Raw genomic sequence first — 25,089 nt, 5'->3', positions numbered from 1 at the left:
ATAAAGAGGAGAGCCATCGGGGTTGGGGATTTAGCTCAGTGGCAGAGCGCTTGCCTAGGAAGCGCAAGGCCCTGGGTTCGGTCCCCAGCTCTGAAAAAAAGAATCAAAAAAAAAAAAAAAAAAAAAAAGAGGAGAGCCATCAAAAATGATTCCTGATGTCAGTCAGCCTCAGGCCTCCAACAGTCACAGACACACATACGCCTGCACCCTCCTGAGGTGCCTCGCACCGGTGTGCACATGCATGCATGCACACATGCTCCACACATGCATTCACAGGAAGAAGAAAAGAATTCTGGGTCTGGCAAAAATATTCCTCATAGCCTGTGATGGTGGTGCTCACCTTTAACCCCAGCACTTGGGAGGCAGAGGCAGATGCAGCAATGTGAGTTCGAGACCAGCCTGCTCTACAGAGCTAGTTTAAGGACAGCCAGGGCCACACACACACACACACACACACAGAGAGAGAGAGAGAGAGAGAGAGAGAGAGAGAGAGAGAGAGAGAGAAGACATGCATGCACAAAACCCTGTCTCAAGATCAAAACAAAACGGGGTTGGGGATTTAGCTCAGTGGTAGAGCACTTGCCTAGCAAGCACAAGGCCCTGGGTTCGGTCCCCAGCTCCGAAAAAAAGAAAAAAAAAAAAACCTTCAGACATGAAGACAACATAGAGTGGAAATTGTGGGTAGTTTTAAGACCACAGATTCTTCTTCCAGAGGAGTCAAGTTTGATTCCCAGTGCTACCATGGTGGCTCAGAACCCAAGAGACCTGATGCTTTTTCTGCCCTCCTCAAACCCTGCGTGCACTTGGTGTACGTGATAATGTCCTTAAATCGACAAAACGCTCCTTGGACTTGGAACACACGCACCGGATGCAATTCCACATTTGAACAGTAGGTGGCACCGCTGCAATTCACAGCTTCCTTACACTACCACAGTCGAACGAAAATTGAGAATGTTGTCCAACCAGTTTGGACAACCCTTGAAGTGTTTTCCTTTGCTAAAGAGGGTAATTGGCAGCGTCCTCTGCAAGAGTCGAATTCCCAACCTCGTTGCAATGTCTGTGCCAACCCAGATGGTTGAGGAGTTAAAAAACCATCCGGGGCTAGGAATGAAGCCAGAATCTGGCACCCTCCAGGTAAGTGCTGGGGGAAGCCCTTGTGTTTGTTTTCATGAGACAAGACCTTGTTATGTAGCTCTGGCTGGCACTGAACTCTTCGTTTGAGCCAGATGCCCTTGGGCTTACTTACAGTGGTTCTCTTGTCCTGGAATGCTGAAATTACAGGTGTGTGTCGCTCACTACCTCTGGTCTGCCCTTTTGTTTAGTTTTGTATTTCAGACAGGATCTCATTAAACTGCTCTGAATTGTGGCCCTCTAGCCTCCCTTGTAGCTGGAGTTACTCACCTGTACCCCCAGGCTGGACTTTGTTTGTAGCCCAGGCTGGCCTGGAACTCACTATGCAGCCCAGGCTGGCCTTGCTGCACAGTGGGTGAAGAGCTGATATCAGATTTCCAGCTCCCACGTAAGTGCCAACATACAGAGAAGAGAAGTCTGTGAGCACGAGCGCTCCCAGCTAAAACAAATGTTTTTTTCCCATTACCTACTTTTGTGTGCATGTATACATGTACTGTTTCCAGGCGTGCGTGCGTGCATGCGTGTGTGTGTGTGTGTGTATGTATGTGTGAGAGAGAGAGAGTGTGTGTGTGTGTGTGTGTGAGAGAGAGAGAGAGAGAGAGAGAGAGAGAGAGAGAGAGCGCGCATGTGTGTGTGTGCATATTGGAGACTTGGACCACAGGAGTCATAGAGCCCTTGTGGAGATCAGAGGACAACTTTGAAGTCCTCTGCTCCCTGGTTTATGTGGGTCCCATGGATGGAGCTGAGGTTGCCTGACTTGCCCGGCAGCACTTTGCCTGTGGAGCCTGTTCTCTGGCTTAAGAGCAAATGCTTTCAATGCTATTCAGATTTTCTGATCTGTGTGGAAACCAAGTGCACTGACAGATACCATAGCGCCATATTAATCCTGAGATACCATAGCGCCATATTAATCCTGAGATACCATAGTGCCATATTAATCCTGAGATTCACAAGAGAGAAACCAGTTCCACAAGTCTGAGCCAAATTTGAAGCAAGTTTTAATTAAATGTTGGCCAGGGTGGGCTTGGGTGGGCTTCCTAGCAGGCAGTAATGCGATACCTGTCGTAGGTACTTTCAAGAACAAAACCACATGGCCACCATATTTTCCCATATGGTTTTGTTATTTTCCATGAACTACAACTCCCAGGATTCCAGAGAGTTACTTGGTCCTTGGGCAGGGAGGGTTTATAGGTTAACTTTGGGTCTAGAAGACCCGTTTTACAAAGTTCATCGTGCAGAGATCCACTTGCCTCTGCCTCCCCTGTGCTGGGATTAAAGGTGTGCACCACCACACGAAACTCTAATGTTTTGTTTTGTTTTTTTTAAGGTCAATTGCATACCTTTCATCCCGCTCTTGGGAGGCAGATCTCTATGAGTTTGGGGACAGCCTGGTGTACATAGTGAGTTCCAGGACAGCCAGGGTGATATAGTGAGACCCTGTCTCAAACCCCCCCCCAAAAAAACAAAACAAAAACAAAAACCCACGATTACCTGCCCAGAGGTGGCACGGCCTACGCCCTGTCAATCACCAATCAAGAAAACGCCCCAGAGGCCAATGTGGCTGAGGCAGGTTTTTCTCCACCGAACTTCCCTTTTCGTAGATGACCCTGTTGGGGTCCAGGAGTCGCCCCACAAACCACACGAACACCCATCTCACTCAGACAGGGATGGTTTATTGAACGCACACCTAAAGACTGGGTCGTCACCCAGGCTCATGCTCAAAGGCTTGAAGCTGAGCACTGGACATCTCTCAGGGCCAGCGTATAAAGGCTAAAACCTCAAAACCCACAATGAGCTCATATGCAGGTGCTGGAAGTGCTGCCCAGTGGTCGGCCCAGGCTCAAGCCATTTTAGACATAACGGTTCCCACTTAATTTGAGGGGTCCTGAGTAAAGTTTTTGGTTGTGGAACTTTTTAAGATTAACCAACCTCATAGCATACAGAACCCTCGTGGTTAGCTCACCCCTGCTCTTCTGAGCCAACCTATTTTCTGTGTCACTGGCGGGCAGGCCTATCACAGGAACAGTATGAAACAGCCGGCTGGCATGGAACAAAATGGCTACAGCTATGCTTGGTTGGGAGGGAGACCTCAACAATGCTAACTTGTGTCAGGTTGATTACAAGAAACTAACCAGCTCGCACAACTACGGGGAAACCACTGCACCTGCTATGAGTACATGATAAATAACTGAGTCATCCGATGATGGAGTCGTGGGTAGCCTTTGCCCCCGGGTGAACCTGTGTCTGGGAGGGAACGCATGAGCTTGTGACTCACAGGGATTTGAGTTAAAATCCTGGCACTCTCCTCTGAGGCAATCACTTTTTCACTGACAAACAGCACAGGCCTGGATTCCCTGGAGGCAAGATGTTCAGGCACTCAAGGCCAGCCTCGGCTGTGCGAGCGAGTTTGAGGCCAGCTTGGGCCACGCAAGAGCCTGTTCGAAAATAGAAATAAAACAGGCACATTGTGGTGGCAAAGGCCTTTAATCCCAGCGTGTGGGATGCAGAGGCAGGTGGATCTTCCTGAGTTCGAGACCAGCCTGGTCTACATAGCAAACCAGACTAGACAGAGCTACGTGGTGATACCCCAGGTCTTCTATGGTTGTGACAAAACACCATGACCGAAAGCAACTTGAGTGGGCAAGGGTTTGTTCCAGCTTAGAACTCTCCGGTCACAGTCCGGAGGGAAGTCGGGGCAAGAACTCAATGTAGGAACCTGGAGGGAGAAACTGAAGCAGGAGCCATGGAGGAGCGCTACCCCCAGATGCTGCTTACAGCTTGCTCATCCTGGTTCCTTACACACTCCAGGACCACATGCCTGGGATGGCGCCAGCCACGGGGGTCCTTCTCTATCAGTTCAGTCCTTAATCAAGAAAATGCCAGGCCAGGTGATGGAGGCACACACCTTTTGTCCCAGCATTCAGGAGGCAGAGGCAGGCAGATCTCTGAGTTCGAGGCCAGCCTGATCTACATCAAGGGTTCCATGACAGCCAGGGCTACACAGAGAGAAACCCTGTCTCAAAGAAAAAAATGAAGATGGGAAGGGGGAAAGAGGTGGGGGGGAGAGTATACCCCATAGATATGCTCACAGGCCAATATAAAGGAGGTAAGTCCCCAACCGAAATTCTTTCTTCCCATATATGCCTACGTTTGTGTCAAGCTGATAAATAATAAGCACACTCTGACTTAAATACACGCACACACACACATGCACACATACACACACCATACACACACCTGCACACACACACCATACACACATGCACACATACACACACACCACACACACACCTGCACATACACACACACCGCACACACACCTGCACATACACACAAACACACCTGTACACACATAACATACACACACATGCACACATACACACACCACACACACACCTGCACACACACATATCTGTACACACATACCTTCACACACACCTTCACACACACATACACACACATGCACACACATATCTGTACATACACACCTGCACACACATACTCACATGCACACACACATGCACACACACATACACACATGCACACATACACACACCTGCACACACACATATCTGTACACACACACTTGCACACACACATACTCACATGCACACACACATACACACACATACACACACCTGCACACACACACCTGCACACACACAAACACACACATCTGCACACATGCACCTGTACACACACACATACATACACACATACACACACAACACACATGCACACATACACACACCACACACACCTGCACACACACATCTACACACACATGTGCACACATGCGTGCACACATACACACATGCACACATACGCACATATACACACACACCTGCACATACACACACACACCACACACATACCTGCACATACACACAAACACACCTGTACACACATCACATACACACACATGCACACATACACACACCACACACACCCCACTAAAGACAATCCCAAACAAAATAGCTCAATTCTAATAGCCACCGCCATCCGCCAATCACCTAACCAAGTCCCTCAGGCCATGTCTCTTGACTGTGACTCACTCACTGTCATAAACGTCATCTTCCAGAGAAGAGCTGGGCTCGGAGCTGACAGATGAGAACCTGGCAGTGAAGCCAAGAGGTGGGTCCCAGCTGCCTCCTATCATGTTGACCTTTGGCCTCAGTACCCTCTGACGAGGGTGATGGGTGGGGCTATACATAATGGCACATCCTTCTTCCTCAGCATTCAGTCTGCTCTGGCTATGGAGGGCGGGGACCATAGAATTCTCTATGCTGAAGACATAGGTTAGCCCTATCCTCTCCCACATAGAGGTGCTGGAGGAAGAGGCTGAGGGGGGACTCGTGCAAGGGCAAGGGCAGAGACCCAGCCTGTGGAGGAAGAGTGTGGCTGGGGCCCCATAAAAGACCTGCGTGTCCTTGAGGTTCTTCTACCCAGAATTCCCTAAGAGGTCCAAGGACAGAGGACGACATGGACTGTCTTCCGGACTCAGGCCGTGGCCTCATTCCTGCCTGGAAGACGCTTCTACTAACAGGTACATGAGAGAACATGGCTTCACCTCTGGCTGGGGACAAAGGAGGGACACCCTCAGGGAGCCCACATAGTTCATCACACAGAACTCCTGGTTAGGAGTCCGGGGCTCCCCCAATTCGCCAGCAATCTTTTCGTTGTGGAGCGGGACCTTTTTAAAGTCATCTTGCTAGGTAGACCCACTCGGCTGCATAACTCAGAATCAGGATCCTCCTGCTCCAGCTCCTCCCCGCCTCCCACTGCTGGGGACACGGGCGTGTGCCTAACAGCCTGGCTCTTTACCTGTGGTCCTGAGAGTCCTTCCTGCTCTTCTTACAAAGAATGAGAAGATCAGAAAGGGACTGTCCCCTGCTAGTCACTCAGGGCTGGGGAAGATCAAAATGAGAATCCAGACTCCTGTCCCTTTTTGCCAGAGTAGCACTGCGCTTTGGCTCTCCAGACCCTAATAAAATTATCAGCCCAACATCATCTCAGAACCTGGAAAATGAGACAGGAGGATTGCTGTTAATTTGAGGCCAACCTATGCTGCTCAGTAAAGACCACACTAGTCAGGACTCCGTAGCAAGATCTGGACTCAAACAAACCAACAATACGAACATTCATACATCGGGGTCCTGTGGACCGGTCTCAGCTGGTCCAGTGCTCGCCTAGCTTAGGAGACCCTGGGATCTGTCAACAGATAAACTGGGTGTGGTGATGTACACAGTAATTCCAGCATTAGGGCGGAGGCAGGAGGATCAGGAGCTCAAGTCATCCCCGGTTACATTGTGAGTTCAAGGCTGTTAGGGTTTCGAATCACGGCCTGTGCCCACAAAAGACATCCAAACAACATGGTTCCATGTGAAGGGGTTTTAATGAGAGAAGAGTAGAAGAGAGGAAAGGCAGCCGGCCATGGACACGTAGTGGGGAGGGGATGGGGAAAGGGACAAGAGCAGCAAAGAACAAAGAACAAGATGGGTAAGAGAAAGAAGAGTAGGAAGAGGAGGAGGAGGAAGAGGAGGAGGAGGGAGCAAGCAGCCCCTTTTATATTGTCAGGCACAGCTGGCTGTTGCCAGGCAACTGTGGGGCGGAGCCTACCTGACTACTGCCAGGTAGCTGTGGGGTTGGAGCTTAGACAGAATGCCAACAGAGGCTAGCCTGGGCTACACGAGAACGTGTCTCAAAAAGAAAAAATGGGGGCTGGGGATTTAGCTCAGTGGTAGAGCGCTTACCTAGGAAGCGCAAGGCCCTGGGTTCGGTCCCCAGCTCCGAAAAAAAGAACCAAAAAAAAAAAAAAAAGAAAGAAAGAAAGAAAAAATGAGGGTTTGCGGGGAGGCAGCGAGATAGCTGAATGGCAATGGAAGCCTGACACTTGAGTTTGATCCCCCAAACCCATGTAAAGATGGAGGAGACAACAGATTCACACAATTGTTTTCTGACATGTATGTGTGTCCTCCACAGCACACACACACTAATAAAAAAAAAATCACACTAGGAGAATTTCTGCCATCACAGTGCACAGTCCCCGGGACTAAACATATCTACCTGCCAGTCAGACCTACCTGCTTTCAGACAGTGACATTTACCTTCCACACCCGCTGGTCATCATTTATTTGTGGGGAGAGGGGGAACGCAGCTCAGAGAGGTTATATCGCTTCCCCGGGTCACACAGCTTAAGGAAGAGAATGAAGCTTTGAAGGGCAGTAGTTTGTGTGTCAGAGACCACAGAGAGGGCCTCTCATAACGAACTGCCCCTCCTGGTCCAAAGTTCTGAGCCAGGGGTTATGACACGGGCCTGTGGTGGTTGAGGCAGGAGGATGATGAGTTTGGATCCAGTCTGGGCTTCCATAAGGAGACCCAATCTCAAAAAGAAACAACAAAAAGATCCGGCTCTGTCCATTCTAAAGCCCACCTGAAGTGGGCATGGTGGTGCCCACCTGTAATCCCAGCATGCAGCAGGCAAAGGGAGGGGGCCCACGGAAATCTGGAGGCCAACCTTGTCTAGGTGTCGAGTTCTAGGCCAGCCAGGACTACATAGTAGGACTCTGTCCCCAAAACCAGCAAAACATAAATAAAGCCCCAAACTCCATCCAGCTCAAAGCTTTCCTGGTCCCCGGGTTAGCGCTTGCACTGCAGGGGAGATGGAGAGCCTCTGACATCTCTCCTCTTCTCTCTGTGTGTGCTTCTTCCCCTTCACAGCTGCCCGCTGGGTGCCTCTGGGCATGAACAGAGACAGGCAAGGAGAGGAGACAGGCTCAGGCTGAGCCCTTGCATCCAGCTGCTGTAGTTATGGCGAGGGCGCATGTGCTCCTGGATCTTTCTGGCTGGGGCCTACTTAGAACCTTGCAGGATGTTCAGAACTATCTCCCACCACCTCTCAGTCTCTCCGCCAAGAGTCCTTCCTTCCCCTGGGCCTGACCCAAGAGAGCCCCCGCCTCCCTTCACAGTCCTTGGCTGTTCACCTCCTTCCAAATGCTGGCAGTGTGGGTCATTTCCCAAGGCCCCTCCTGCAGAGGCATACCTGTTCCCCACCGCTGCGATCCGATGGCCCCCGTACAAGTCTAAGACCTCCTTGTCCCCAACTCTAGAAGACACTTCCAAACGTCTTCTCCAGCCCCATTTCAAGTCCTGACCAAAGAAGCCCTCAGATAGTGCTACCTCAGTCTCCTCCCGACAGCCCTAGGACTCCTGGATGAGTTTTATTGAGAAGGAATATGTTTGGTGGGTGTGTGGTAAGGTGTGGGGGAAGGGGAGGCCTCAGCGGGCCCACACTGCTGAGGCAACCCTTCCCCCTGAGGGACCAGCCACAGGACGGTATAGGATAGGATAGAGTTTATTCACGGCATGGGGAGGGGAGCTGAGAGAGAGAGAGAGAGAGAGAGAGAGAGAGAGAGAGAGAGAGAGAGAGAGAGAGAAGATGGCCATGTACAATTGGAGGGGGGGGAGAAGGGGAAAGAAGACAGAGCAGGAGCAAGAAGGGAAGAACAAGAGAGAGCAGAGAGGGCACACAACCCCTCCATTGCTAGGTAACTGTGGGGCGGAGCCTCTACAAAATGCTAACACTCTGAGCCCCAAGGGGCTGGAGGAATCAGTGGGGTGGGGGTGAGGGAGCATCTCTTTTGTATTGGGTCTTGGTAGGGACTATGGTTTCTTGACATCCATTTTGTTCCTGGCCTTTAAAGAGGTCAGGGGTTAGGCCTGAAGAGATGGCTCAGAAGTTCAGACCAGTAGCTGCCCTTGCAAAGGGCGTAAGCTCAGTTCCCAGCACCCACACGGAGGCTCACAACCTTTATTATTAGCGTGCGCATGAGTAGTGTGCTGTGGTGTGCATGCAGAGGTCGGTAGAACAGCCTTGCAGACCGAGTCCTCTTCTTCCACTTTATCTGTGGGCTCCAGGTTTCCTGATGGTCAACAGCACGGCTGCTCTTCCTGAGGACCTGAGTTCAGTTCTCTGTGTGACTAGGAGGATAAAGCAGCATTGTGTCTTAGGGTTTCACTGTTGCGAACAGACACCATGACCAAGGCAACTCTTCTAGGGACCACATTTAATTGGGGCTGGCTTCTGAGGTTCATTATCACCAAGTCAGGACCATGGCAGCGTCCAGGTAGGCATGGTGCAGAAGCAGCTGAGAACCCTTCATCTAAAGGCTGCTGACAGAAGACTGACTTCCAGGCAGCTAGGAGGGTCTTAAAGCCCACAGCCTCAGTGACACACCTACTCCAACAGGGCCACACTTAACAGTGCCACTCCCCGGGCCGAGCACATACAGACCATCACAAGTGGTACCTTAGCGGGTCCTGGACAAGGTGTGCAGCTAAGAGACTACGCCATGCAACAGATAAACGCAGTAGTTTTATTGGGGGAAGGGGAATGCACTGAAAAGACATTTCAGAGAGTGGACATGAAAGAGAGACAGACAGACAGACAGATCATGAAACAGAGAGACAGAGAAAGAGAGACCATGAGACAGAGAGAGACAGAGACAGAGAGAGACAGAGACACACAGAGAGAGACAAAGAGAGAGACCACGAGACAGAGAGAGACCATGAGACAGAGACAGAGAGACAGAGAGAGAGACCTTGAGACAGAGAGAGAGAGAGACCACAAGACAGAGAGAATGAACAAGACAGACAGAACGATCTGAGGCGGCCAGAGGCTTTTAAAAGGTGTGTGTGTCTCTACTCAACTCACAGCGGTGGCGGCGGCGACATAAGCTGCTGCGCTGAGTCTCTGAAAGGCAGGCACTGAAGTTTCAACCACTGCAACCCAGAACTGCCTGCTGTGTGCGGGGATGTACTGGCTGGTTTTGTGTGTCAATTTGACACAAGCTGGAGTTACCACAGAGAAAGGAGCCTCGGTTGAGGAAATGACTCCACGAGACCCAGCTGTAAGGTCTTTTCTCAATTAGTGGTCAAGCAGGGAGGACCCAGCCCATTGTGGGTGATGCCATCCCTGGGCTGTAGTCTTGGGTTCTATAAGAGAGCAAGCCCCTCGGTTGGAGATTTAGCTCAGTGGTAGAGCGCTTGCCTAGCAAGTGCAAGGCCCTGGGTTCGGTCCCCAGCTCCGAAAAAAAGAAAAAAAGAAAAGAAAAGAAAGCAAGCCGAGCAAGCCAGGGGGAGCAAGCCAGTAAGTAGCAAACCCCCAAGGCCTCTGCATCAGCTCCTGCTTCCTGCCCTGTGTGAGTTCCAGTCCTGACTTCCTTTGGTGATGAACCGCAGTGTGGAAGTGTCAGCTGAATAAACCCTTTCCTCCCCAACCTGCTTCTTAGTCATGATGTTTGTGCAGGAATGGAAACCCTGACTGAGACGGGCACAGTAAAGAAACCGCCAACAAAACGGCTCCGTGATATGGTGGAAGTAGTGGACTGAACACGGTCAGGGACACGGAGAGAGCGGAGAGAGCGGGAGAGAGCAGTGGAGACATAAGCTAGCCAAAGACAGAGCACAGCAGAGAGAGACTCAGAGAGTGAGCAAGGACAAGAGTAGAAGCAGAGGGGAAGGAAGTGAGGAGTAGTGGGAAATAGGGCTGAGAAGGCAGGTGAGCCCCTAACGGAGGGAAGTGAAGCTTCAGAGACTGCTGTGGCTTTGAAATGTGTAACTAGATACTGGTTCTGAGAGGGCCTGGAGGCCAATGTACACTTTGATATGCTGATAGCTGCCCTGGGTGCCATACTTTCCTTCCCCCGACGACGTAATATAAAGGAAATGACTCCTTAAGGCAGGTGGAAACCGGTTTGACAAGTTCCTGAGCAATGCCAGCTTTCATCTAAATCTTCCTGCAGTCTGCACTGAGATCATTTCTGGAGATTGAACTGCCTGAGACCTAACACCTGTAAATCCAGACCTTGGGTATCTGATAACTACTTCTGGCTTTGATGAGCAGCAACACACATACACACACACCACACACACACACACACACACACACACACACACACACACACACGGACACATGTCTGTCAGGAGGATTGCCACAAGTGAGTTCCAGGTCAGCCTGGTTAGCCTGGACGACACAGTGAGGCCCTATCTATAAAAGATCAATAGCGACAAAAAGAATCAGTGCACGTTTGCTTGAGACAGGGCCTCCTGTAGCCCAGGCTTGCCCTCAGTCTGATATGTGGTTGCCTTTGAACTCCTGATCCTACTGTCTCTACCCACCAAACAATGGATGGGACCCCAGCTCTAACCACCACACGCAGCCTTTCTATGACTTGCATTAATACTTTTCTGTGGTAAAATATCCCAACAAGCAAGTTAGCACAAAACACGGTTTATGAGGGATACAATCCACACCGGCAACCTGTCAGGGAAACCAGGAAGCTGGTTGGTCATATTTCCTATCACACACAAGAAGGAGAGGAGTAGAGGAAGTAAGGACACTCAAGGCCCACCCCCAGTGATGCACTTCCTCCTGCAAGACTCTATATCATACATAGATCAATGTTTCTCAACCTTTCTGAAACTGTGACCCTTGTGCTACTCCACAACTGTGATTTTGCTATGGTTACAAATCATAGTGTAAATATCTGATATGCAGGATATCGGTAATCCCCGTGAAAGGGCCATTCAACCCAGAGGGGTCACGACCCACAGGTTGAGAACCATCCTCCTAGAAGTTCTGTACCCTCTCCCAAACAAAGCCTCCTCTCGGGGACCGGGTCTTCAAACAGCTCCTTCATACCAACACTTTCCCCAGCATCTGTAATGTTCACTTATGGACAGGTCACTACAGGCAGTATATCACCTGTGGTCTCACTTGTCCCTCGATGTCCCCTCCTCTTTCCTGCCGCCTCCTAGGTGCCCTGCTTGCCTCCTGCACCTGCTCTGCCACCTCCAAGCCACCCCACTTGGAAGGAGCTGGCCCCCACCTGCCTGACCCCAGAGCCCCTGAAGGAGTTCTCAGCACTTCTTGGTTCCGAGAGTTTGAAGCCCAGCCGCCAGCCTTGTCCCCTCTCAAGGGCCTCCGGGGACTTTCTCACACTAGCCAAGAGGTGCTACACACTGAAGACAGCTTGGTCATCAGGGATGTGTCAGCTCAAAACTCAGAGAGCCACGCTGAGGTTCTGGACGCCGTCAGGTCCCATAGGACTGAAGTCAAGAGTGAGTGGGGCCTGTGGGGAGGGCCCCAGTTCTCAGAAATTAGATTCGTCACACCCCTGGGGGCCAACAGGGCCTCTCTCAGGTGGTGTTCATCACCCCTGTGTTAGATCGTTTTTTTTTTTTCTCTTGCTATCATAGAGTGGCTGAGACTGGATAATTTATAAAGAATGGGGGTTTGAAGTCAGGTCTTGTAGTTAGGGTTTCTATTCCTGTGATGAAACCCAATCACCAGAGGGAGCCTAGGGAAGAGAGGGTTTTATTGTATCCACGCTTCCAGATAACAGTTGACGACAAACAGAAGTCAGGGCAGGAACCTGAGGCAGAGACCATGGAAGGACAATGTGTACTGGTTTGTTCTCCATGATCACCTGCTTTCTTCTGGGTACCTCAGGACCACCTCTCAGAGGTATCACTGCTCCTAGTAAGCTGGGCCCTCCCAGTTCAACCATTAATCAGGAAAAGGATGCTGGGTAATGGAGGCTATGCCTTTACTCCCAGCACTCAGGAGGCAGAAGCAGGTAGGTCTGAGTTCAAGGCCAGCCTGGTCTACGGAGAGAGTTCCAGGACAGCCAGGGCAACACCAAGAAACCCTAGCTCAGGAAAAAGAAAGAAAGGAAAACAAAGAAAAAAATGACCCCACAGACTTGCCTATGGGCCAATTTTATAGAGACATTTTCTAAATTGAAGTTCCAGCTATTAAGACTCAGTATTGGGGTTGGGGATTTAGCTCAGTGGTAGAGCGCTTGCCTAGCAAGGCCATGGGTTCGGTCCCCAGCTCCAAAAAAAAAAAAAAAAAAAAAAAGACTCAGTATTAAAAACAAAACAAAACAAACAAACAAAAAAAAACAATGTCTCAGTTATAAAAGAAATAGTTTAATTGTGCCTAGCTTTACTGGATACTTAATAACCGGGTATCATTACTATTACCAGTATAATTAATTGTGACTACTGACACTGTAATGGCCACACGCTGCGGAACACAGGAGCTTGTGAGCTCCAGTAGGGTTGTACTAATGAATGCATGAACGAATGAATGAATGTGTGCGTGAATGAATGAATGAATGTATGTGCACAAATGTGAGTGAATGAATGATTGTGAGTGAATGACTTGTGAATAAGCGAGTGAATGGATGTGTGAACGAGTGAATGAATGAATGAATGAGAGTAAATGAATGTGTGCGTGAGTGAACAATGAATGAATGTATGTGCACAAATGTGAATGAATGATTGTGAGTGAATGACTTGTGAATAAGCGAGTGAATGGATGTGTGAACGAGTGAATGAATGAATGAATGAATGAGAGTAAATGAATGTGTGTGTGAGTGAATGTATGCATGTAACTATGTGGGGCAGAAGAGATCCCAATGTCTCTGGAAGGTTGGTCACCTGCATGTCTTGCTCTCTGTTCCCACAGACAGCGCCAGCCTGGTCCCACTGGTGACCTTCCCAGAGGCTTTGAAGGGCACAGTCTACAGTGACCTTAACTACTCTGTGATCCTGCAGTGGAGGGCGATCATGGACCCAGAGCCTATCCTGAGGTGGACCTTCAATGGGAAGCCATGCGGGACTGGGGACAAGCTATTTATCCGGCGACTGTCCCAAAATCAGCTGGGCACGTATCTGTGTATAGCCAAGAACACAAACGAAGAGCTGGTATCTGAGCCAGTGACCGTCTCCTTGAGCCGTAAGTGTCTCTGGGATCTCTGTACCTACACGGGTCTGCAGCTGGCTTCCCCGTAGCCACCCCAGCCAGGTCTTTTACAGCCAAAATGTCGCTCCGTGTTTTCTTCTACCTGGTAGGCTGTGGCTTCTTGGCCTTTTTAAAAATTTTTAATTTTCTTTCATCTGCGTGAATATCTGCGTGTGTATCTCTGTGCATACGAAAGCCAGAGACGGATATAGGTCTTCCTTAGTTGCTCCTTACCTGGTTCAGAGGCAGGGTTTCTCAGCTGAACCCAAAGCCCGCTGATACTCGTCTAGCTGGCCAGCGTCCTCTAGGATCTCGTCCCTCACTCCTCATCACCTCCCAGGCACTGGAATTAGAAGCAGGCCATCTGCCTGACATTTACTGTGAGTCCTGAAGGTCCCAACGCTGGTCCTCGCATTGCACAGACTACTTTATCCACTGGGCCATCTCCCAGCCCTGCGTTAACCCATTTTATGTATGACAGGCTTGGTCTTGGGGGTCCTTAGCAGATACCCTCCCCTTACAACACCAAAGTCCAACTTGGTGAAGCGATGAGTTTCATTAGGGTTACTTACATACATGTGGGTGAGGGGTGACTTACAGGAGCATAGGACTCAAAGATGGCTTCGTCACCGAAGCCCACTCCAGCATGAGTGACTGCTCACAAAGCTGGGAACCTGGAGACAACATGGAGGCAGCTCAACAAGGTCAGCGGTGTCCTGTCTGGTGCCTCGGCTTCCCAAGGGCACCCCAAGACCAAGTTCTCAGCCCGAGAAGGGGAGGGGAGCAAGGCAGAGGGGGAAGAGGTTGTAAGGCTCGAAGTGAGTCTTAACTACCGGAAGGCCCCCCAAGTGAGGCACGAGAACGGAGTTCGATGCAAACGCAAGAGATTTAATTTCTGTCACGTCGGGGTCAACCTTCAATCAGCCCCTTATGGCGAATGACTAGAAGGCGACCCTGAATGGCTGCAACAGTTTTTATATTTTTAGAGGTACAGGTAACATCAGCAAATTTACAGTTTACACTTACATGGCATGCCTTCGAACTCCATCTAGGACCAGAGGGTCAGGCGACTGTCAGTCAGTACATCCTGCGGATTTTCAAGAATGTCCCTGCTCATCACAAGAACTGTGGGTAGAGAATGGAACTTGGCCTAGCTTTGACCCAAGGCAGGAAGCTGGTACTTGGCATAATCTTGACCTGAGGCAGTGGATGTAAAGCTGGCGAAAGCCCTTAGGGTCCTCATAACCTACCTACTTTCTACGGGGCCAAGCTCTCATGCTTCAGTAAGGACTAGGGTCCTTCATGGTGTGGGTCCCAGAGGATCGAAGGACTGCTTCTGCATAGAGGAAACAGATAGGGGCCATGGGAAAATGGCAGTTTATAAAGGTCCAAGGGGGAAGCCTCGCATTAGGACGAGGAGTTTATTTTTGATTGGACAGGTAAATTGGGTGAGCCAAAGGGGGCTTTGATTGCCGGGCTTCAATACTTTAACAGCTGGATCTAGGTAGTCAACCTCAGTGGGAGGAAGTGGCAAACTACAGAAGTAGACTTTGGTGGCTAGCTCTAGGAATGCAATGTAACAATTTCTAGCAAGGCAGAGGGAACTGGGGAGAAGGGCAAGGTCCGCCAGAGCCGAGGAAGACTTGCTGGAGCTGGCCTTCAAGTTTGCCTGAGGGTGCCTTCTCTGCCCCGCTTGTGGGAGAAGCTTGCCAGCAACCACTACTCACATTTGCTTACCAGGAGCCTAAGCCAGTTCCGGAGACTTCCTGAAGCTGTTTTGAGTTGCTTGCTTCCTGTCTTAAGGACCTTTCTCTGGAGGATGGAGGATTTCACACCACCCTCCCAAAGAACATCCTGTTGTTACACTTTGCTTCTACATCCTGTATCTGGAGAGGTTTTCCTCAGGTGGCACACGCCTTTAATCACAGCACTCTGTGGGAGGCAGAGGCAGGGGATCTCTGAGGTCAAGGCTAGCCTGGTCTACAGACCAAATTCCAGACTACCCAGAGAAACTGTCTCAAAAAAACCCAAAAATATTAAAAAAGTAAATAACAACTACAATAATAGAAGACGTTTCCCTCCAAAATGAAAAGTTATTATAATCTCTAAGAAAACTCCAACACAATAAACCCAGAGGTTGATATTCGGTATCTTTGGCCATTCTCCATTTAAAAAAAAAACTTTTGGGCTGGAGAGATGGCTCAGTGGTTAACAGCACCCGACTGCTCTTCCAGAGGTCATGAGTTCAATTCCCAGCAACCACATGGTGGCTCACAACCATCTGTAAAGAGATCTGATGCCCCCTTCTGGTGTATCTGAAGACAGCTACAGTGTACTTATATATATAATAAATAAAATAAATCTTTAAAAAAAAACAAAAAAACAAACTTTTGCCCTGGGTTCAGTCCCCAGCTCCGAAAAAAAGAACCAAAAAAAAATTTTTTTTTAATTTATCCTTTGACAGCTCCATACTACACGCAATGCATTTTTATCATATCTACCCCGTGCCCTCCTCAGCTCCTTCCCTAGTTTTTCACCTCCCCTGCCCCCTCCTCTCTGTCACCAACTCAGTTCAATTAGTGCGCACGTGTTCTGCCACCCATTGAAACACTGCAGCTTACTAGCATACACCTCAAATCCAAATTCACTTTTTGGAGACAGGGTCTTGGGTTCATGGAGTCAACTAGACCAGCTGGCCAATGAGCTTCAAGGATTGGTCTGTCAGTTTCTGGCCCCTCCCCAACCTCAATACAGGAGTTATGGGCAAGTGCCTCAGGAGATGTTTACCGAGAAGCTATAGTGTGCCCAGGCCAGCGCAGGCAAAGCTGGATCCACCCTGATGACCAGGACTACTCCATCTGGGGAACTAACGGGGGGGGGGGGGCGCGAGGGGGGAGGCTATCCACAGACCACTCCCACCCCAGAGACCAGAGTAGGCTGAACTGGAATGAGGGAGCCATGCAGCATGGCTCGGCCTGGAGGAGAGGCCATCTGAGCTGGTTCTAACATATATAAAGATTATGCAGACTCTGGGTAAGAAAGGAACAGAAAGAGGTAGGGTGTGCCATTCCGAGGACCAGGGTGCTATCCGCACGTTTGGAGCAGCCAAAGAGTTGTGGCTCTTCAAGTGGGGAGGGGGAGCTGAAGCAAGGCAGGCTGCCAGCCTATGGGGTACAAAGGCAGGTGGGGCACAGTGAGTGGCTAGGAGCTAAGGGCGTGGCCTCTGAGCAGGAAGTGGTGCAATAGGCTTGAGAAGCTTCTGCGATGAAAAGCTTCCGGAGAGATTTCTCTTCCCCAAGGCGTTACAGCTCTACAAGGCAGACACTCCCAGACAGTCTTTTGAGAAATAACTTTATTCCTTGTAGACAGGGTGTTATACACATGTCCGGGTGGGTTGGGATCTAAAAGCAGATGCTTTCTATGGGTTTGGTCCGAGATGTTAGGGATGCCCCGTCTGCATGTGGAAGGACTTCGGGTGTTGCCCCTACATGACTAATAGTCACAGTTCCCTCCATGGGGTGTGGTGGTCACCATGTTCTAGGACAGAAACCTGGTTGTGAGTAGATTAAATGCCCGCTGTTCTCAGACATGAGAATTACCGGGGTTTCTGAATCTGCGTGACCTTACCAAGTTTTCTGTCTGGTGGCACAGTGCGACGGAAGAGAAGGATAGAGAAATCGATGAACTTGGAAACAGGAGGAAGAGAGATGGGCGTGTGGAGACCGCTGTGTGCAGAGAGGCGCCTGAGTTATAGGTTGACAGGGATGGGGGTGGAGGGGCAGAGGGTGGCTCCTTCAGTCTTGTCTCCCCTCCGTTCCCAGAAGACAATGTGGCTCCCACAGTTCCGGATCCCACAGTTGCCTATCCCACGACGTCAAACGACTACATGGCGCTCTCAGGAGGACCCGCCATCGTCCTCATCGTAGCAGCCACACTGGGAGGCCTAGCACTGATCGGAGCTAGCTGCTTCTATTTAGTTCGGGAAATTAAGGTAATTCTGCCCCCCGCCCCTCCCCCCGCCACTGGTCCACCAGAGGACATCCACTCCAGCACACTTGAGATTGATTTCAGTCGCTCTACCAGTGGAATAAGCTCAATTCTAGTCTCAGTTTATGGATGAGGCACAGAGACATCAAGACATTAATTCCAAATCACACAGTCAGGGAGCAGCAACAATTCAAACTCTGATAAAAACAAAAAAACCCACCGACCCAACAGGCCCATGGGAAAGAATAACTTTGACCCCAGATGTGCCCATCTGACTCTGTAATACCCAAAGTGACAAGAGAAGCTATGAGTGCTTGCTTGGCTGCCGTGGCCCACATACCTGCTTAGGGGAGCTGTGGAGAAGTGGAGTTCCTTTGGGGCTCAGTGTGTCCATCTGCAAAATGGGGATGGTCATAACCACACCCAACCCAAGAATGACATGAGTCTGAACCACGTTTAAGCAGTGGTGGGCTTTGTGAGTACCACATCCCATCCCATTTGTGTCCTGTGAGGGAGGCAAACGTGATCAACAAAGATGGGAATCAAGGATGGGAAGACGGGAAAAAGAATGGGGAGCACCAGGGAGGGGAAGGGGGAGCATCAGGGAGGGGAAGGGGGAGCACCAGGGAGGGGAAGGGGGAGCACCGGGGAGGGGAGCACCGGGGAGTGGGGGCACCGGGAAGGGGGAGCACCGGGGAGGGGGAGCATCAAAGAGGGGGAGCACCGGGGAAGGGTGCCAGTGAACCAAGTCAGGGAGGACCCACCCTGCAGAGAGAGAAGACAGCTAAACAAAGCCTTGGGCAGCACAGAGGGTTCAGTTGGCAAATTCACCTGCTGCCAAGCCTGAGGGTCTAAATTTGATCTCCAGGAACCAACATGGCTGAAGGAGACAATGCCAGAGCATGCACACACATGTACACACACCAAAAAGGTGTAAAATACGGGTTGGGACCTCCATATATGCATAACAGTGATGTTCATTCTCTCTCCCTCCCTCCCTCCTCCGCCACCCTTCCAATCTTTACTGCAGAACACATAGAGATAAGGAATGTGCAGCTGAGCCATGAGCGCATAAATCTCTACCCAAAGCCGATCCCAGGACAGGAGTCTCAGAAAAGGACATGGCCCTCGTCAAGCTCCTCTTCCCTCCCAGTTGTCCCCATGATGTCCCCAGCTAAACAAAGCATTTTCTGTCCTCCTGCCCACCGCCAGCAACCCATCTTCACAGCCCACCTACTCCTGGAACACTGTCTCTATTCTTCAGCCTCACCAAACAAAAGAAACTTCTTGGCTTAGCTGAAGGGAGGAGTGGGGTAACGGAGGAAGAATTTAACAGAAGTCATGAAGATTTCCCAGAGTCCTAGCGTGTATCTGTCAGCCTCCGCATGGTAATAAATTGCCTCTGGAACTCAGCAGCGTGAAACAACAGTCATTTGTGCAGATTGTAATTCTGAGGCTTGGGCTGCAAGTAGGGCTCGGCAGGAGGGGGCTTGCTGCAGCATCTGTGGTCCAGTGGCTGTCTGGAGGGGTAGCATCAGTGGGGACAGCTGGCACTCCTTGGTGTCCTCTCTCAAGCTCAGAAAGGCAGACCTCAACTGGTCAAGGCCTCTGGCTCAGAAAGAAGACCATCATTGTCTCCCCATTGGTTGGAGGGAGTCACGTGGCCGGCCCAGTTCCAGAGGTGGAGGAGTTGGCTCCGCCTCTTCCTGCTCTCAATTCCCTCCTTATTACAAACTTGCTTTCCAGGAATTCACACTCTGTGTCTTCTTCACGGTCCCCTCCCTCTTTTCTCCTCTCTCTTTGCATTATCCCAAATTTCTGTCCCTGGGAGTTGACCAACTCAGCCAGCTGATGGGCTTACTTACGACATGCAGCATCTGTTGGAGTGACGTTTTTGTACATTGTGTGAAGACGTGTCTCTGTCCTTCTTTGCCTGCCCAAGGCGCCTTCTGATTGGTTAAAGTAAAAAGCCTATGGCCTGTAGCAAAAGGCAGGATCGTAAGATGGGACATCCGGCAGAAAGGAAAGAAACTAACTCTGGGGAAGAGAGAAGCGCCAGAGATTTGCCACCCAGACTCAAGAAGTCGGACAAAAGAAACTGAGGAGAGATAACCAGCCAAGTGGCAGACATAGCGTGGTAAAACGAAGTTTGGAGCTAGTTGGGGAGCAAGCCTAGTATAAGGCCTGGCATTTACTGGTAAACACAAGTCTCTGTGTCGTTACTCTATCCGGAAGCTGGGGCGGGCATAGAAAAGCCAGAATGGTTACAGACGCACTGGTTTCCTGCTGGGATGTGGCACAGGAACACCGAATGCTGTCACAAATCCTGGGGCGGCAGAGGACGTATTGCTTTGCCTTGTAAGTTGAACCGAGCACAGAATATTTCTTCTGAGTGTACAACTTGTTCTTGCTTACTTTCTAAATAAAAAAACTAGATCGCCGGTGTGCCTAGAAAAGGGGCGGTCACGGCGGGCCCCCCAAAAGCCACAGTGCTCTTGTGGGTGGCATTTTGTGTGGGGATCTTCAAGTTTGGGTTTCTGAGACACAGTCTCACTTCGTAGCCCAGACTAGCATCGAACTCATAACCAGTATACATGCTGCACTGTTAGTTTGAGGCCAGCCTGGGCTACGTGAGATCCAGTCTTAGGAGGAGGGAAAGGAAGAGGACCCTGACAAAAAAATTTTTTTTTTAATTTTTGAGATTCCGGCACGGTCACCCCTTCTTTGGCCTACACATCCTATTTTTACCTACCTTGTTAGGCTGGAACCATTGCACAGCCCTGCACAAGCTGGGAATTTGTCTGCCCTCCTTCCCCAAACCCCGCCTACACTGAAACACTCCAAACAAAGGAATGGCTCCAACAGTCCAGTTCTGCATTCTTGGCAGCTGGCAAAACCTGCTTCCTTGATGCTGCCGGCCACCCAAATCCGGGCCTAGGTGTTCAGCTCTTGACCATACTTGGGCACAAAGCTAGCTTATGGCTGACGTGTCTCCACCCTTTGCCTACAGTCTATAAAATTTCTCCGCTCCAGCCAGGGTGCACGACTTCCTCAGCCCTGTTCTTTGGGACTGATGAATCCATCCCAGGGCAATGCCTAATAAACCTGACTATCTACTTTTAATTTGGTCTAATCTGGCCTATACCTGTGTCACCTAAGGAGAGAAAAAGCCTCTCACAGCTAGAGATCCCTCCCTTGATATCTATCAGAAGCACTGTTGTGTCGGTCAGTGTTTGAGTGACCGCTCCATGGTGTCAGTCCTGTCAGGTTGATTTTGAGTTCCTAGGACAGAAGCGGGGGTAGGAGGGGCCTGAAAAGACGCTTCTTAGGGCAAAGGGAAGTAGGAACCCTCCCAGCCTGCAGGGGTCTCTGTAAGCTCAGGAAGTGAGCAGAGGAAGTTCCTGAAACGGACAGCTCCAGGAGGCTCCTCCTTCCTGGGCGTTTATAGACAGACATTAAGGACTGAAGTGGAAACTTCTGGTTTCTCTGGAAAGTCAGTTACTTCAAATGATGTTTTGCTGGGGCACACATGCTAAAGCGGACACGTGAAAGGACGTGTGATGAAGGAGTGCAGCTGTGACCCGGCAGACAGCGGGAGAGGAGCACTGAACATGGATTTGGTTTGCTCTGCCTCCCTGTTCTTTGCTATGCTGCTATTAAGAGATGCTCACCCAAAACTGCTCGTGAGGTTCCTGGGGCAGTTCAATTCGTGTGTGTTGTTTGCCTACCTAGAGGATTGGTCTACAGCTGCTGAGTTGTATTTGGTGTTTGCTACAGAACTGAACTGCTGCCCAAGAAGATCAAGGTCGTCCCCGAAGAACTATTGCTTAACAAGTCCACGTCCCCTGTACCCTAATAACTTTTCTCTTCCACTACCACTACTGGGCGGTGGGCTAGAGGAGAGGTTCAGCCCTTATTAAAAGTAGGTTACAAAAAACAATGTATGCCGGGCTGGAGAGATGGCTCAGTGGTTAAGAACACTGACTGTTCTTCCAGAGGTCCTGAGTTCAAATCCCAGCAACCACATACCATCTGTAATGGTATCCGATGCCTTCTTCTGGTGTCTGAAGAACAGCTACAGTGTACTCATATATAATAAATAAATCTTTTAAAATATGTGTGCCTACACAGACTCATTCACTCTCAGACCAGCTGAGCCTGAGGACACTCTGTCTGCAGGTTGTGTACTGTGCTCAGGGTCTCAGCCTTGTGAGCTGTCAGTCGTGCTAGGGTGTGTTTGGTGACGAAACTGTCCTTGTTTCATTTCTGCTCCTTTAAGTGACAATTCCCCCATGCATATTCCTGTAAGGAACCCCAATACAACTCATTGGTTTACCGAGTTGGACCACGGTGGTACCCCCATGCTGGTCTGTCATCAGCTCCCTTAGTGGGGTGACTAGATGTTTGTCATTATCTCCTCAGGAAAGGAGGTCTAAGGAAAGGCAAGAGGGTGAGGAGCCAACCTACATCCGTACATCTGCCAGACCTTCCTGCTGAGACGCCTACAGAGTCTCTTCTCAGTCCTTTCACATCTACTTTTGTGCTAGAAAAGACAGATAGATGTATTTCTTCTCAACTACCTTTTTAAAATTATTTTACTTTTAATCATGTGTGTACATGTGTGTGTGTGTGTGTGTGTGTGTGTGTGTGTGTGTGTGTGTGTTGCATTCATGCAAATGCCAGACGACATCTTGGATCCCTGGCAGTTGGAATTACGAGCAGTTTCAAGCCATCAGATGGGTACTAGGAACTACACTTGGGTCCTCTGTAAGACCAGCTCACACTCTCAACCCCTGAGCTGTCTCTCCAACCCCCAGCTATTTTTTTTATAGACCTGTAGTGAGTATTTAAGAGTGCTTACTACATTAAGAATTCTGGGAAGTCAGCTGTGCTCACTGGGTGTGCTGACACCCAGGAATGCCGAAAGGGAGTGTTTGCATCAATTAGTGATGTCTGCCACTGGGAAGGCAGAAAGGGAGCACTTTTATTGTTAGTGATGTCTGCTGGAGGTTTAAACCAGAAGACTCCATAAGTCTGCGTTTGTTCCCTAATCCTCAGCGGTGTGAGCGAATGCCAGGCGCAACAGCTCTTCTAAAATTCTGCTACACCTAAGGAGATCAGAAGAACTCTGGCAAGTTATTAGGGTACACGGGAAGTGGACTTGTTAAGCAATAGTTCTTTGGTGACGAGCTTGATCTTTGGCAGCAGTTCTGATATGAACTATTGTGATTCTCTTCACAGGGGACACAGAAAGAGTTATAGCCCGCTTTCACAATCTGGAGTCATCCCAATAGTGACTCAGAGAACCTTGTAGGTAACGGGATCCAAGTTACAGAAGCATGACTGAGCCGGGCGTGGTCTCTGCCCACACAGGACTTTTCCCAGCGGGTCTCCTAGCCCCGCCCCTATCTACAGCCCCCCCCCCTTCTCACTTATCCAACACCTCTTCCTTAAGATTTTCTCTCTTCTCATCAGTAGAAATATTCTCTAAATTGTAGTCTTTTTTAAATTTTACTTTGAATTACTTGTCGTTAATATCAATGTGTGGCACTTGAGTGCCTTGCCTTGGAAGGCTAGAAGAGGGCGTCAGATCCTCCTGAAGTTTATTTCAGGGGGGCGTGAGTCATTTGACTTGGTGCTGGGAGCTGAATTTCTGGAAGAGCAGGAAGTGTTTTTAAGAGCTGAGTTGTGTCTCCGGACCACCCTTCCTCCCACCCCCCCACCCCCCCACCCCCCCACCCGTCTTTGTGTGTGTGTAGCCCCAACCAGCTTTGTCACCAAAGAGTGATCTTGAATTCTTGAACCTCTTATCTCCACCACCCTCACCACCAATTTTTCTGGGATTGAAGACATGCATGAGTCACCACCACTCAGTTTCTGGGGTGAGGGAGAGGTGGGGGGAGTGGAGGGCAGGTGGCGGGAGGTTGGGGGAAGGGACCGGACAGAGAAGGGGAACCGGGGACAACGACATGGGGGAGGGGGAATGGAAGGCATCATGCAGGCAAGCACTCTACAACCAAGCCACATCCTCAGCCTCTGCTTGCAATTCTCGATATAGCGTCCTACTGCTCTGAAAAAGCCCGGATGGAACCTAGTCTGATAAAGGATGCGCAGGAGGCGTGGGTTGTACAGGTTTAATATAAGCCTTTTTTCCGGTAAGTGGAATTTCTGGAGAGATCTTCAGAATGTTACAGGTCTCCTCGTGACCCCAAAATTTTCCCTGCCTCCCATCGTGCCTCAGGAAGTAGAACAGAGAAGCCCAGAGGTTGTTTACACCCAGCCAGAGGAGTTTTACAGAGCTTTCAGGAGGAAAAGCCTCGACCACTACAACCAAAAAAAGAACGTAAGGGGAGATTCCTGTTTGGCAGCCACAGAGCCCAGGCACAAGCGAGAGGAGAGCTTGCACAACTTTAGGAGGGCGGGGAGGGCCAGACGGGGAGAAGGGCGGAACGCTGATATCACCGAGCGTCACTCAATCAGTTACCGAGACTGGAGACCTGCCCTGGTCATTCATTTATCCAGGGTACAGTTCTCAGCATTTTGTTTTCTTCTCTGGGCTTTCGAAAGAGAAGGAAGAAGAAAAAGAGAGCACTGGAAGGGAATGCGAAGCAGAGGAAGTCGCAGCTAGCACCTTCGTGGAGAAAGGGCCATGGAGGCTGGGTCTGAATTCTAGCACGTTCCTATGTGGCTGAGAAAAGAAGAAAAAAGCTCCGCCCCATTCAGACAGCGCCAAGGAGAGGAACAGGGGGTCGTCCCAGCTGTGTCAACATTGGAGAAAATGAGTTAGTGAGCTGGAGTAAAGTCTTTGCAGGGATGTCTGTCTCCTTCCTTCCATTTTTAGGACTGGTTCTCTTGCAGACCTAGCAGAGGGTGGCCTTGAACTCCTAACCACACCAAATCCACGAGATATTGGGGATGGAATTCAGGGCTTTTCACTCTATAGCTCCCTACTGACAGCAGAAGCAGGTCTAACAAAGAATGCCCAGCAAGATGACACAGGGTGAGTGCCAGGCAGAGCAGGAAGTGAGACTTAGCCTACAGCCCAACCCAGCCTGAGAAATTCTCCCAGACTTCCACTAAAGGAAGCAAGAAGTCTCCACTTGCCTTTTGGAGACGAGCTCTCATATAGTCCGGGCTAACTCCCTAGGTTCCACCACACC

General features: G+C 50.1%; 1 protein-coding gene and 1 long non-coding RNA gene across 2 annotated transcripts; both read left to right on the top strand.

Moving 5' to 3' along the window:
* Positions 1–978: 978 nt before the first annotated feature.
* Positions 979–20,370, top strand: Igsf23 (immunoglobulin superfamily, member 23). The gene is made up of 6 exons (XM_017590007.3): positions 979–1,134; positions 5,213–5,677; positions 11,950–12,252; positions 13,667–13,936; positions 17,764–17,933; positions 18,960–20,370. Exons 2-6 carry the CDS (start codon positions 5,614–5,616, stop codon positions 18,966–18,968), a joined length of 816 nt encoding a protein of 271 aa, XP_017445496.1. The 5' UTR covers positions 979–1,134; positions 5,213–5,613; the 3' UTR covers positions 18,969–20,370.
* A 3,570-nt stretch (positions 20,371–23,940) lies between these two features.
* On the top strand, positions 23,941–24,743 carry LOC134484889 (uncharacterized). Its single transcript, XR_010062691.1, has 2 exons — positions 23,941–24,084; positions 24,497–24,743. It is a non-coding gene; the product is annotated as an uncharacterized LOC134484889 (long non-coding RNA).
* Positions 24,744–25,089: the final 346 nt, after the last annotated feature.

Source organism: Rattus norvegicus, chromosome 1, assembly GCF_036323735.1.
Source record: "Rattus norvegicus strain BN/NHsdMcwi chromosome 1, GRCr8, whole genome shotgun sequence".
In the NCBI taxonomy this organism is placed as follows: Eukaryota; Metazoa; Chordata; class Mammalia; order Rodentia; family Muridae; genus Rattus; species Rattus norvegicus.
Note: the sequence above shows the minus strand (reverse complement) of the source record. Positions and strands in the feature narration are given on the sequence as shown.

Excerpts from the sequence above, each read along its gene's own strand:
- Igsf23 (XM_017590007.3), top strand. The coding sequence starts at position 5,614 with ATGGACTGTCTTCCGGACTCAGGCCGTGGCCTCATTCCTGCCTGGAAG. Across the intron at positions 12,253-13,666 it reads CCATAGGACTGAAGTCAAGA|ACAGCGCCAGCCTGGTCCCA; the intron begins GTGAGTGGGGCC and ends CTGTTCCCACAG. Across the intron at positions 13,937-17,763 it reads AGTGACCGTCTCCTTGAGCC|AAGACAATGTGGCTCCCACA; the intron begins GTAAGTGTCTCT and ends CTCCGTTCCCAG.